General features: G+C 40.3%; 2 protein-coding genes across 2 annotated transcripts; both read right to left on the bottom strand.

Moving 5' to 3' along the window:
• Nucleotides 1–3,275: 3,275 nt before the first annotated feature.
• On the bottom strand, nucleotides 3,276–11,998 carry MRPL15 (mitochondrial ribosomal protein L15). The gene is made up of 5 exons (XM_047842915.1): nucleotides 11,821–11,998; nucleotides 10,778–10,932; nucleotides 10,017–10,182; nucleotides 5,483–5,606; nucleotides 3,276–4,539 (listed from the first exon to the last, which is right to left on the bottom strand). The coding sequence occupies exons 1-5, from the start codon at nucleotides 11,926–11,928 to the stop codon at nucleotides 4,202–4,204; spliced, it is 891 nt and encodes a 296-aa protein (XP_047698871.1). The 5' UTR covers nucleotides 11,929–11,998; the 3' UTR covers nucleotides 3,276–4,201.
• LOC125156714 (cytochrome b-c1 complex subunit 10-like) lies at nucleotides 5,613–6,761 on the bottom strand. Its single transcript, XM_047842916.1, has one exon. It carries the CDS (start codon nucleotides 6,426–6,428, stop codon nucleotides 6,258–6,260), a length of 171 nt encoding a protein of 56 aa, XP_047698872.1. The 5' UTR covers nucleotides 6,429–6,761; the 3' UTR covers nucleotides 5,613–6,257.
• Nucleotides 11,999–14,871: the final 2,873 nt, after the last annotated feature.

Here is a 14,871-nt window from a genome sequence, read left to right as displayed (position 1 = left end):
AAAAGTATATGGAAGTCAATGAAAATGATAACACCACAACCCAAAACCTCTGGGACGCAGCAAAGGTGGTCATAAAAGTATATAGCAATCCAGGCCTTCCTAAAGAAGGAAGAAAGATCTCAGATAAACAACCTAACCTTATGTCTCAAGGAGCAAATAAAACCCCAAACCAGCAGAAGACAGGAAATAATAAAGATTAGAGCAAAAATTAATGCTATTGAAACAAAACAAAACAAAAAAAAAACCCAGAACAGATTAATGAAACCAGAAGCTGGTTCTTTGAAAGAATTAACAAAATTGATAAACCACTAGCCAGTTTGATCAAAAAGAAAAAGGACCCAAATAAATAAAATCAAGAATGAAAGAGGAGAGATCACAACCAACACAGCAGAACTAAAAACAGTAAGAGATTATGAGCAATTATATGCCAATAAAATGGGCAAACTGGAAGAAATGTACAAATTCCTAGAAACATACATGACCAAAACTGAAATAGGAAGAAATAGAAAATTTGAACAGACCCATAACCAGTAAGGAAATCGAATTAGTAATCAAAAATCTGCCAAAAAACAAGAGTCCAGGACCAGATGGCTTTCCAGGGGAATTCTACCAAACATTTAAGGAAGACTTAACACCTATTCTCTTGAAACTGTTCCAAAAAATAGAAATGGAAGGAAAACTGCCAAACTCTTTCTAGGAAGCCAGCATTACCTTGATTCCAAAACCATACAGAGGCCCCACTAAAAAGGAGAACTTTAGACCAATTTCCCTGATGAACATGGATGCAAAAATCCTCAACATGATATTAGCCAACCGATCCAACAATACATTTTTAAAAAATTATTCACCACAACCAAGCGGGATTTATACCTGGGATGCAGGGCTGGTTCCATATCCACAAAACAATTAACATGATTCATCACATCAATAAAAGAAAGGACAAGAACCATATGATCCTCTCAATAGATGCAGAGAAAGCATTTGACAACATACAGCATCCTTTCTTGATAAAAACCCTCAAGAAAGTAGGGATAGAAGGAGCATACCTCGAGATCATAAAAGCCATGTATGAACGACCCAACTCTAATATCATCCTCAATGGGGAAAAATGGAGGGCTTTCCCCCTAAGGTCAAGAACAAGACAGGGATGTCCACTCTCACCACTGTTATTCAACACAGTATTGGAAGTCTTAGCATCTGCAATCAGACAACACAAAGAAATAAAAGGCATCCAAATTGGCCAGGAGGAGGTCAAACTTTCACTCTTCTCAGATGACATGATACTCCATATGGAAAACCCAAAAGATTCCACCAAAAAAACTGCTAGAATTGATTCATGAATTCAGCAAAGTTGCAGGATATAAAATCAATGCACACAAATCGGTTGCATTCCTATACACCAACAATGAAGCAACAGAAAGAGAAATCAAGAATCAATCCCATTTACAGTTACACAAAAAATCAGAAAATACCTAGGAATAAATCTAACCAAAGAGGTGAATAATCTATACACTGAAAACTACAGAAAGCTTATGAAAGAAATTGAAGAAAACACAAAAAAACAGAAAAACATTCCATGCTCATGGACTGAAAGAATATTGTTAAAATGTCAATACTACCCAAAAGAATCTACATATTCAATGCAATCCCTATCAAAATAACACCAGCCTTCTTCACAGAGCTAGAACAAATAATCCTAAAATGTGTATGGAACCAGAAAAGACCCCGAATAGCCAAAGCAATCTTGAAAAAGAAAACCAAAGCTGGAGGCATCACAATCCCGGACTTCAAGATGTATTACAAAGCTGTAATCATCAAGACGGTATGATACTGGCACAAGAACAGACACTCAGATCAATGGAACAGAACAGAGAACCCAGAAATGGACCCACAAACGTATGGCCAACTCATCTTTGACAAAGCAGGAAAGAATATCCAACGGAATAAAGACAGTCTCTTCAGCAAGCGGTGCTGGGAAAACTGGACAGCAACATACAAAAGAATGAACCTGGACCACTTTCTTACACCATACACAAAAATAAACTCAAAATGGATGAAAGACCTCAATTTAAGACAGGAAGCCATCAAAATCCTCAAGAAGAAAGCAGGCAAAAACCTCTTTGATCTTGGCCGCAGCAACTTCTTACTCAACACGTCTCCAGGGGCAAGGGAAACAAAAGCAAAAATGAACTACTGGGACCTCATCAAAATAAAAAGCTTCTGCACAGCGAAGGAAACAATCAGCAAAACTAAAGGCAACCGACAGAATGGGAGGAGACATTTGCAAACGATATATCAGATAAAGGGTTAGTATCCAAAATCTACAAAGAACTTGTCAAACTCAACACCCAAAAAAACAAATAATCCAATGAAGAAATGGGCAAAACATGAAGACACTTCTCCAAAGAAGACATCCAGATGGCGAACCGACACATGAAAAAAATGCTCAACATCACTCATCATCAGGGAAATACAAATCGAAACCACAATGAGACACCACCTCACACCCATCAGAATGGCTAACATTAACAACTCGGGCAACAACAGATGTTGGCGAGGATGCGGAGAAAGAGGATCTCTTTTGCATTGTTGGTGGGAATGCAAGCTGGTGCAGCCATTCTGGAAACTGGTATGGAGGTTCCTCAAAAAACTAAAAATAGAACTACCCTACGATGCAGCAATTGCACTACTAGGCATTTATCCACGGGATACAGGTGTGCTGTTTCAAAGGGGCACATGCACCCCCGTGTTTATAGCAGCGCTACTGACAATACCCAAAGTATGGAAAGAGCCCAAATGTCCATCGATGGATGGAGAAAGAAGATGTGGTGTGTATACACACACACACACACACACACACACACACACACACACACACACACACAGTGGAGTATTACTCAGCAATCAAAAAGAATTTAGGAGACAAAACAGATGAACATAAGGGAAAGGAAACAAAAATAATATAAAAACAGGGAGGGGGACAAAACAGAAAAGACTCATAAATATGGAGAACAAATGGAGGGTTACCGGAGGGGTTGTGGGAAGGGAGATGGGCTAAATGGGTAAGGGGGACTAAGGAACGTACTCTTGAAATCATGTGGCACTATATGCTAACTAATTTGGATGCAAATTTAAAAAAATAAAAAATAAAACAAGTTTAAATAAATAAATAAATAAATAAATAAATAACATACTCTTGGTACATAAATTACCTTATAAACTGAATCTCAGATCAGCAATACAGAAGGTAGACAAGTGAACAAAATATTGCATCATTTAGGTTTTTAATTTTTTTATTTTAAGAAAATGAACAGCCAGGAATCACTTTACTCTTGCTGTGGAAAAATTATCATGAATTATTTAGATTTAATTGCAGCGGGACAAATTGCGTTTCTGTACGGTTTAGATACGACATAACTTTGGAAAGCTAAATAAGCTTACAGATTGCTGAAACTTTTACATTAACTGAGTTTAATTTTCACAATACCAGCTGTTTTTATGGCTTACATAATTACTGGACAATTTTTCAAAAATCATTTAAAATGAATGAAAAACAAAGGTCTCCACTATCTATGAAATAAGTAAAATATCGGTTAGAACACTTACCTTGTTCAAGAAAAAGGCTAAGGGCTTAATCATTATTGTCTACTCTTATCAGATGACTTGAGAAAATGAATTCGCTTGGAATTATTTCAATTTTGCTAGCAAATATTGTACTACTTATTCACTGGCCTTAAATCTTAAACTCCTATCCCAAATCTTAATAATCCGGAGTTGAAAGCTTTCCATCCTGACACTGGATAGAGCTTCCTGAGGCCCCTGATTAAGATGGGCAACCAGTAGCAACTGCTTAGCCTTGACAGGCCCACCCATCAATCCCATTCCAGCTGCACCTTCATTTTGATTTGCAACAATGATAACACAGACCTGGACAAAAAGATCATGAAAAAAAGAACGCTCCCCTAAGAGTTATAATCTTCCTTTGGCAGAAAACCAGGGGGTTTGTTTCTTTAACTGAGAAAGAACCCGCACAGATTCAGTTCCTCTATACAGCCTTGCTTACTGCATTTTTAATTTTAGATAAAAATGGAAACGGGACTACATGGAAAATTTACAACTAGAGAAAAGATGATGAAAATATACATGTTTCAGTCTCTTTTCTTCCAGAACTCTTTTACAACTCTGCTTTCTTGGAAGGAATTCATGAGCTGTAATACTGGAGGAGATTCTCATCTGTAGGTTTTAGGATTTTCTTATCTGCCATATTCACCACCCATCCAGGAGCAAGACCAAAGAAAATCTGCCTTGGATCCTTTCGAGTACTAAGCATTTTGAAGAGTTCATCTTTAGTGATATCAGGTAAAATATAGCCATACTTCTTGGCAAGTTCAAGTCTTGCTTCAGGAAATTTGGCAGGATCCGCCAGGTAACCACGATTCTTTGCATCTGTATAATACGGTACCAGTGCTTCGGGCGGAAGCATTCGTTTGGGAATGGGTTGTCCACGCAGAAAGAATGGAACAGGTTTGCACAGAATGTCTGAAAAGGTTTTAAATAAAAAAGATACAAATAGCTGCTATATGTATATGATTTTAATTATTAATGTGCTTAATGTTTATTTTTGATTTTAATTGTTAATGTGCTTAATGTTTATTTTTGAAAGACAGAGAAAGAGGGCAAGTGGGGGAGGGGCAGAAAGAGAGAGGAGAACAGAGGATCCGAAGCAGGCTCTCGTGCTGATAGCAGAGAACCCAATGCAGGGCTCGAACTCACGAACTGTGAGATCATGACCCAAGCAGAAGCCAGACACTCAACTGACTGAGCCACCCAGGTGCCCTTCTTTTGATTATTAATTTTTAACTACTACCAAGATGGGAACTTCCAAGAACTTTTTATTATTATTATTATTAAAAAGACTTGTCTTAAGTAAGCAAATGGAAATACTTCACTTTCCAAAATTTGGATCTTGAAAATCAAAGTTACCTCTGGGTTACCAACAATGAGTGAATTTCTAAACATGGTATATAATATCATATGTAAGTCCCATGTTTAAAACTAAAAACCTGGGCGCCTGGGTGGCGCAGTCGGTTAAGCGTCCGACTTCAGCCAGGTCACGATCTCGCGGCCCGTGAGTTCGAGCCCCGCGTCAGGCTCTGGGCTGATGGCTCAGAGCCTGGAGCCTGTTTCCGATTCTGTGTCTCCCTCTCTCTCTGCCCCTCCCCCGTTCATGCTCTGTCTCTCTCTGTCCCAAAAATAAATAAATGTTGAAAAAAAAATTAAAAAAAATAAAAATAAAAATAAAAACCTGCTCATGACATAGTGACTGCGGAATACTAGAAGCCACACCACGAACAGGAAACCCTAAAACAGAAGACTGAGGTGTCCTAACCACAAGTCAGAGGGCCATGAGGCCTTTCAAATCCTCACACGGCAGCCAGTAGGAGATGAAGAGGGAGAAAAAAGGGACTGCGGGACATCTTACCCAGGCTTCTTGGATCATAGAAGGCCGTAGTGACGACACCACCATTTTTTTCGATTGCAGCGATGGCTAGTTCTGAAGCCAACTGTACTTCAATATTAACTTTCGCCTTAAAGGTGTCAGCACCCTGTGACATGGCAAAGCAAAGTCTGTTTGTAGGTAGCTCGGTTAACAGTAGAGTATAAAATTATGGCAATTTTTTACACTGTGTTTTCTCCTCCAAAATGCCTACAATGTTACAGTAATTCCAACTCTAAATACCTCTGCTTCCAGGTCCTACCAAACAACATTCATTTCTTTTACGTTTGTTTAGGCTATCTTGTTTTACCAACTTTCATTCTCCGTAAGCAAGGACGACTACGTTTTCATCCTACATATTTAGTAGACAGCAACACAAGCATCCATCCCCAGTATTTCATTAATAGTGGACTGTTTAATCCCGACAACCCCATGACAAAATTATTGCTACACCAACTTCATAGATGGGGACACAAAGCACACAAAGGTTAAGCAACTTGTCAAGATCACACAGCTAGGATTCTAACCCAGGGAGTCCAGTCACAGCATGTGTTTTGTTTTGTTCTCTTTCAGAGCAAGGTTTAATGCTGTGTGTATTCAAACATGAAAGCCATTTTCACAAACATGGAGTCCTAAGTCATGCTGTAGATATCCTTGGGGCCTTTCCTGAGGGCGGGGGCTGTTCCAGGTACAGCAGGAGCTAACATGGAAGGAGACAATACCAGCAGACATCAGAGGGATCCAAGAAGGGTCAGTTTACCTAATCATCCTTCTTAAACTTGCCATTAGTATAGGGCACCCAGTCCAGAATCAGCTGGCAGTCCATGGCCCATACCAGCCCTACCGTGCCCACAGTGCCCCACATGCCTGCTGTGGGAATCCAGGCTGTGGCCAGCTCGTGGTAGCAAAGGCCCAGGAACGTGCCCAGCATCGCAGTGCGGGCCACAGCTCAGGGTGACGCCTGTATTTGTGTTCTTACACACAACATTCTACCATACTGAGATGGATAGAAATTACTCTTCATTATCCCTAAGTTAGCAAGAGGCCAAGAAATTTTTAATCATGGGATGAGTGGGCTGGAACCAGTGGAAAAATAAAAATCTGACAACAGAGGTGCCTGGCTGGCTCAGTCAGTAGAGCATGCAATTCTTCATCTTGGGGCTATATCTGAGCCCCCTGTTGTGTGTAGATTAAAAAAAAAAAAAAAATCTGGAGCACCTGGGTGGCTCAGTCAGTTAAATGACTTTTTTTTTTTTTTTAATGTTTATTTATTTTTGAGAGAGACAGAGACAGAATGCAAGTGGGTTAGGGGCAGAGAGAGAGAGGGAGACACAGAATCGGAAACAGGCTCCAGGCTCTGAGCTGTCAGCCCAGAGCCCGATGCGGGGCGCGAACTCACGAGCCACGAGGTCATGACCCGAGCAGAGGTCAGACGCTCAACCGACTGAGCCACCCAGGAGCCCCTAAATGTCTGACTCTTGATTTTGGCTCAGGTCATGATCTCCCAGTTCACGGGTTCGAGCTCCGCATCGGGCTCTGTGCTAACAACGCAGAGCCTGCTTGGGATTCTCATGCTCTCTGCCCCTCTGCCCCTATCTCTCTCTCAATAAATAAATAAACCTAAAAAATTAATTAATTGTTAATTAATTTTTAAAATTCTGACAATATCTGATCTTGGAGGGATAAGCTGCCTCTTAGACAAAAGATTCACTCTGCTTTTACTACTGATTTTATCACAGCCTCTAAAAGGACAAAAAAAGTAAGAACTTTTCCCTAGAATAATCAACACTAAAAAAGGTAGACTTGAACTTCCTAAAGTTCTGGTTTTGGTCATTTTAATTAGGCTGTACTACATTTTACTCTAATTTCAAAACAGATTCTGAATTAAAAGATGGTAGTATTACTATTTTGTGGTAATAGAATTTTTTTTTTTTTTTGCTATTTTGGTGTGGTTGAATCAGGCTGGCTCCCAATCAAGTTCCTTTTATTAATTATGAAGCTTTAATGTACTTCAAAAACACTCCTTTGGGGTGCCTGGGTGGTTCAGTCAGTTAAGTGTCTGACTCTTGGTTTTGGCTCAGGTCATGATCTCACATGGGATCATGGGATCCCAGGGCTCGTTTGTGGGATTGAGCCCTGCTCTGTCAGTGAAGAACCGGTTTGGGATTCTCTCTCTCCCTCTGTGTCCCTTCCCCAATCACACTTGCTCTGTCTCTCTCTCAAAATAAATAAACATTAAAAAAAATAGGTTCACCCATGCCATCAAGTAAGACACAAATATTCCACCAAATAAGATGCATATTCTCACATTTTTTTCCATCTATGATACTGGTCTGCATTTTATTAATCAATGGCACCTCTGCTCAATAAAATAAGGTCTTGGGGTGCCTGGGTGGCTCAGTCAGTTAAGCGTCCAACTTCAGCTCAGGTCATGATCTCACAGTTCACGAGTTCAAGTCCCATGTCAGGCTCTGTGCTTACAGCTCAGGGCCTGGAGCCTGCTTCAGATTCTGTCTCTCTCTCAAAAACAAATAAATTTAAATAAATAAATAAATAAATAAATAAATAAATAAATAAGGTCTTGCCATATTATTTGTGAATTTTAATTACTATTCCAAATTGCCCAACTATTTCCTTTTCTTGGGCATTAGAGTTAATTCTGGTGTTTTCAGTATTATAAATACTATTTTTAGGAATGTCTTTATATCAGTTAAGTTTCTTTTTTTGTTATTCCTTGAAAACATATATTCTGAAATTGGTAATTTTGTGCTATGGATTAATTATTACCATTATTTATTGCAAATCTAAAATCCAGAAAAGGTCAACCAATTTACAGCTACAAATGACTGTAACTGTACTTACTCAACTGTTGCCCTGGTGTAGTTTTCAGGATTATTTTCCTAGTTAATACAGATACATGCCTGAGAGCTGTTGGAATGTGCTGTCTATTGGCTGACAAGGTCACAGATTTTTCCATATTAATTTATATGTATATTCCCTTATATACCCAGAATAGAATACTGAGGCTTAACTGAGTATTTTGTATTTTATTTTCAAATCATTTTATTTGGAAAACTTTTATCCACAAGGTTCATTTTTTCAAAGGAACCTAAAAGATTTTTCCATAAACACATGCCTCCCTCTAGTGGACACTAAGTTACTCACATAGCTGTATTCCTGACCTACAAGAAACAAAAGTATTAATGAAGAAATTTAACTGCTTATGAAACTCTTAGCCAATTTCTATAAATAGAAAAAGGTTTTGCTGCAGTTAGAATTAGATTTGATTCTGGGTGCCTGGGTGGCTCAGTCGACTGAGCATCTGACTTCAGCTCAGGTCATGATCTCACAGTTCGTGAGTTCAAGCCCCACATCAGGCTCCCTGCTGTTGGCACTTAGCCTGCTTCAGATCCTCTGTCTCCCTCTCTCTGCCCCTCACCACCCCCCTCAAAAATGAATACATATTGAAAAAATGAGAAATTAAAAAAAAAAAAAAAGAATTAGATTTGATTCATTCCTTGTCTCCATAAAACTAATTATTATGAGCCAGTATTTCCAATACTGAAAATATAGCAATGAACTAAAGTACTTGTCATTACATTTAGACATAGAATTTACATTATAGTGTGAAGAAGAGTATGAAAAAATAAATGCATTACTTGGTAATAAAGGTCAGGTGTTTATACATTCAAAGAAAAATACTTTGCACAGGGTAAAGCAGACAAGAGTATGGGGGGGGGGGAGTTGTGAGTATTCTTTCATAAAAGGATGTCAGAAAAGATCTCCCAGATATGACATTTTGAGCAAAGAATCAAAGGGAGAGAGCCAGCTGAATCGATACACAGCAGAGCACCCCAGAACCAAGGACAAAGGCCATGCCAACTTCCTCAAACTACAACTGAGTATAACACAGTGTAATGGTTATATGGTAACTCAAAAGAAATAAAAATTGGGGGGGGGGGGGAGGTGCCTGGGTGGCTCAGCCAGTTAAGTGTCCAACTCTTGATTTCAGCTCAGGTCGTATCTCGAGGTTCATGGGTTCAAGAGCCCAGCATTGGGCTCTTCGTTGACAGTGGGGTCCTGCTTGGGATTCCATCTCCCCCTCTTTCTGCCCCTCTCCTGCCCTCTCTCTCTCAAAATAAATAACCATTTAAAAAAAAAGAAAGAAAGAAAGAAAAATTGGGGAAAGAAAGAAAGAAAGCAAAAAACCTGAGCTGACTTCAGCTCAGGTCATGATCTCACTGTTCGTGAGTCCGAGCCCGGCTTCAGGTGACCTCAAGCCCCACTCCAGGTAAGTTTGAGCCCTGCTCCAGGCTCTGCACACACTCACTCACTCACTCACTCATTCTCACTCTCTCTGTCTCTCTCCCTCTCCCTCTCTCTCTGCCCCTCGCTCACTTGCTCTCTCAAAAAATTTTAAATTAATTAAAGAAATAAAAATTAAAAAGGCAGAGTGTTGATTATATGGTAATCAGAAATAGCCTTCTATGTGACACCAACAAATCTCATCCAGACTTACCTCCTCCACCAGCTGGACACCATAATCCCTTTTAAGTGGCTGGATGGTCACACCTCTCCCATTGACAAGCTGAGTTAAGTCAATAGGTTGAGTAGGATCCACTCGACCCAAATCAATAAGATACTGCAATCTATTCAGACTCAAAGGCTGATACTGGCGTCTGAAGCTACAAAACAAAGTAACAATTGGAACACTCAAACGGCTCTTCCCGTAAGTTCTTCCGATCAACTCAAAGCTTTGTCCTCTATTTTCCTCCCTCGATTTACATGATTTAACAAAAATAAAACCATCCCGAGTGCAACAAAATCACACAATATCGCTTGCTTTTTGGCAATGAAACAGAACCAGAACTTCATTTCACTAAAAATAATTTGCCTCTCTAAGCATTTACTTCACTCATTTAAACAAATTTGTCAAATGTGACTTATGCGTTAACGGAGCTCAAAGTAACAAGAGGAGTTGTCACTTATTGGGTGACTACCCAGGTTTTTATATACATTATTGCTAAGCCTCTAGCCAACCACAAGAGCTGGTATTACCATCTCCTCCTTTGCCAGGTCTGAGCATCAAGTCCGGGCTTTTTTCCCCTCCTAATCCAGGCCAAATTTCATTACCAAAAATGATTCAGAGAAACAGCAATAAAAGTTTACCTCAAAGTGAATTTAAATTTCTACCAAGCAATTGTGTTTTTTTTTGGGGGGGGGGGGTGGACTGTCAGTGAAAATTAGGGATTTTTACTTTAAAAAGCAAAGCAACCTTACCTATGACCTTCATTAAACCCATATTTTGGGATTCGAATGTAAAATGGAGTCTGGCCTCCCTCAAAACCCAGTCTGGGCCGGGTTCCTCTCTGCCGCTCTCCCTTATGGCCTCTGCCACATTTTCGACCTCTTCTCTGACCTCTTCGCCGTCTTTCCTACAAGGAAAAGAAACGCCATTCATTCATCCAATCAACCAGTACTAACAGCTAACACTATGTGCCAAGCTCTGTTCTAACTGCTCTAACCTCCGCTTTTAAGTTAGCATCCTTGCCTCTGTAAATGTAGTGAATTCTTGTAACCAAAGTCCAAATTGTGTTTCAAAGGAAAAGTTCCAAGGACGGAATGGAGGTAAGGACTCTAGGATAGGCTGGAAATGAAAAAAATCCTAGAGTCAAACATCCACAACAAACAAGGTTTACACGGTATTTAAGAACACTTATTTTGTAATTAATTGTAAACACATAATCGTTACCCATGTGTATTATTTAAACCTTAATTTGTAAAGAAAGTATTTTTTCCCCAAATTAACTTCCTGTCACTTCGTGAAAACGAACCGATTCTTTAAATAATAGTGTGTTGGCGCTCAGTCCCGGGTTATGAGTTCCAACCCCACGCTGGGTGGAAACAAAATATTTTTAAAGTTAAATAAATGACAGTATGTCAACTGACAGCTTTTCTAGCTGTATTCAGTGATTTGCAGAAAAGACAACTACCGTAATCAATTCAAATCTTTCCCACGAAAATAAAGTTAACGGGAAAGTAGCTCATCTTAAATCCAACTCTGAACGAGGCCATCATTTTGTGGCTCCTGCGACTTCACGCCTCCGCCGTAATTACAGAATCACGCTTTACCATATGAACCTTATTACGAACTGGGACCGTGTTACGAATTGGGTTCTCCGTGCAGTTGAGAACAAGGGCTCGGCAACCCTACGTTTATCCCAACACCCTCCGCAAAGAGTGCGGGAGAACGATGGCGAGGAACAGGCCGCTTCCATCGCCCCTTCCCCCTGCGCGTCCCCGCACCGCCACCAGCCATTTACCGGTTTCCTGGAGCCTGGATTCGGCTTTAGGTTTGCCAAGCTCACACGTGGAAGGGCCCGGAGCAGGTCCAGAGCCCCTGTCCCACCGCCCCGCAGGGGACCGGCCATGACCCACACAGCCAAGGCCCTCCAAGGGCGCCCGGGGTCGCCTCGGAGCCCACGTGGTCTCCAGGCGCTGCTTTACGGCCGCGGCCCCGCCCCTGTCGTACCGCAGGAACTGCTGCGCTCTCGGCCGCTGGGCTCGCCCGTGTCCGGGAGATCCCTGGTAGCGTCCGAAGTTTTGCAAGTTAGTCTCTGCTGCTCTACCTCGTTTTCTGGGTTTTAGTTCGCTGGGGGTGTGAGCGTAGTTTGGGAGACCGTGCCTTGACCTCGTCCCTGAGCCTACGACGTTTTCCCCGGCTTTAGAAAAGCGCGCATTGAAAATGCCATGCGTTAGGGAATCTTGGGAGTCCGTGTTTGTTTGGCCTGGCACGTTTTGTCGTGTCTTGGCCTCTAGGAGACAGTGTCTTCCCCGAGCTCGGCGTGGAGCCCAGACCAAAGTAACGGGAGCGCTAAGCCTTTAGCTTTGAGCTTCGCCTGGCTACACGCGGTGAGAGACAAAAATAATACCCGGGGTCCAGCTATTAAAATGCCTGGTTCGTACGGACCTGTGAGTAAGACTGAAACTATGCGTTCTCATCCCGGTGTATATACACTACATTGCTGTGCCTGAGCTGCTGAGATAACTAATTTCGCTTATTGTTTAATGATGTTAGCGCTTGGTTATGTGTCAGGCGCGTGTTAAGTCAGCCTTATTCGGTTTATCTAAACAACCAGTCGTAGAGATGTTTTTATTTTTTACAGACCACGAAGGTAAGGCTTGGCAAGGTCGAGTAGCTGGACCAAGGTCTCACGATAAAAAGCAGAGCCGGGATTCAAACTTCTACCTCCTTACAAAGTAGTATTTTTTATCATATAAAATTGAGTATCTGCAGCACAAAATACATAAGGTTGTTTTCATTCAAAAAATAGCAACTTCCCTATTTTTGCCTTGAAGGGATGTAATGTCAAAGACCATGTTCCCTCCTTTTGTTTTATTCTTTTTACATTTCACTGTCTTGCTGTGGAGTTGTTCTTCCTGGTTGCTATTAGTTATACAATAGTGAAGTTGAGAAATTTGGGGAGGCGAACTACTTCTATGTTTCACAAAACCTTTCTGAAGTTATTTTGAGTGAAATATAAAAAAAGGAAGATGCACCCATTTGTTTAAGCATATTTATGAGCACGTCACTAACTTGTTACTGAGAAATATACAAAGATGAAATCAAATAGGATCTTGCTCCCAGGTTTTTTTGAAATCTACAACAGGAAATTTGTCAAAATTGAGGGTTTTTTTTTTTAAGATTGTATTTCTTTTTTAAGATTTCCTTTTAAGATCATCTTTTTTTTCTTATGTTTATTTACTTCTTTTGAGAGAAAGAGAGTGAGCAAGCACACAAGCTGGTGAAGGAGAGGAGAGAGAGAATCCCAAGCAGGCTGCACACTGTCAGCATAGAGCCTACTGCAGGGCTCCAACTCAACCCTGAGATGACCTGAGAGGAAATCGAGTTTGATGGTCAGCCGACTGAGCCCCCCAGGCACCCCTGAAGTCTTTATTTTTAAGTAATCCCTACACCCAGTGGGGCTCAAATCCACGCCCTGGAGATCAAGAATCGCTTGCTCCACCAGCTGAGCCAGTCAGGAGCCCCAAAATTGAGTGTTTTTTAAAAAGTAGGTCTCTTGTAGACCTAACAGCACAAATAGAAGAAAAATACAAATATGAGCTCTCTAAAACAATATAAAATACTCTATTTGGAAGTACAAAAGAAAATACAGAAAACAATAGAAACTAGTTCCTGACTTTAAAGGTTTCAATTCGATATATTTCATCATCTTTTTGTTAGAAATTTCATACTTCTGGGAAGAAAATTGCAAAATATACTGCAGAAAGATTCACAACTTTTTTTTTCTTTACCTAGAAAATCGTTGCTTGAATTAAGTAGTGAATTTCTGGGTGAGTGTTAATACTAATAACATTTTTAAACATATGATAATTTTTATTGAATAAATGAGATACAGGAAATATAAAACAGTGTGCTGTACTTCCTGGAAGTAGATGTTTTTAGTCGTGTAGGTGATATAATGTTATTGGGGCACATTAGTTAATAACAGTGGAAATAATTGTCGTAAATTGTAGGCTATATGTTTGTTTATCCCATATCCAACATGTTGAGGAAGCATATAAAACTCTCAATTTGATGAGTATCATCGTGTTGTGAAAATGTAAATTAAGGTTGTGTAATAAATAGGTCATTAATCCTTACCTTAAGCCTGTGTAAGGTTTACATCATCATTATTGTATGATATTTATTCAGCACCCACATGATTGGGGTATTGCAGTAATATATATTAAACACCCACAAGATTGAGGTGTTGCACTATACCCTGTTTAAATCATTGAGAAGACTTTGTAATAAAATATTTCAGGGGGGTGTGGGTGGCTCAGTCAAGCCTCCGACTCTTGATTTTGGCTCAGGTCCTGATCTCGTGGTTCATGAGTTCAAGCCCCCTGTTGGCCCCTGTGCTGGCAGTGAGGAGCCTGCTTGGGATTCTCTCTCTCTCCCTTTGCTCCTCCCCTGCTTGCGTACTCTCTCTCAAAATAAATAAATAAACTTAAAAAAAAAAAAGTCTTCATAAAAAGAAAACATTTCAGTGACTGCTTAAGGTCCATCCTGATTCCGGTCCCAGTTAATAATGACTACTGCATCATTATATAAAAAGAATGAAATGAATCCTGTAAAGGTGGTATAATTTGAAATTCCTTGGGAAGTCCTCTTTCTCACACACTCCTAAATAATCTTTTGCCACTTATGCAAGGACCCTAACAGTCCATCAACATAGATTAATTCCTCTGAACTCATTTAAAATGAAAATTCTCGGGGTGTGGGGTAGCTCAGTCGGTTAAGCATCTGACTTCAGCTCAGGTCATGATCTCGCAGTTAGTGAATTACAGCCCCGTGTCACACTCTGTGC

This window comes from Prionailurus viverrinus, chromosome F2 (assembly GCF_022837055.1).
Source record: "Prionailurus viverrinus isolate Anna chromosome F2, UM_Priviv_1.0, whole genome shotgun sequence".
Classification (NCBI taxonomy): domain Eukaryota; kingdom Metazoa; phylum Chordata; class Mammalia; order Carnivora; family Felidae; genus Prionailurus; species Prionailurus viverrinus.
Note: the sequence above shows the minus strand (reverse complement) of the source record. Positions and strands in the feature narration are given on the sequence as shown.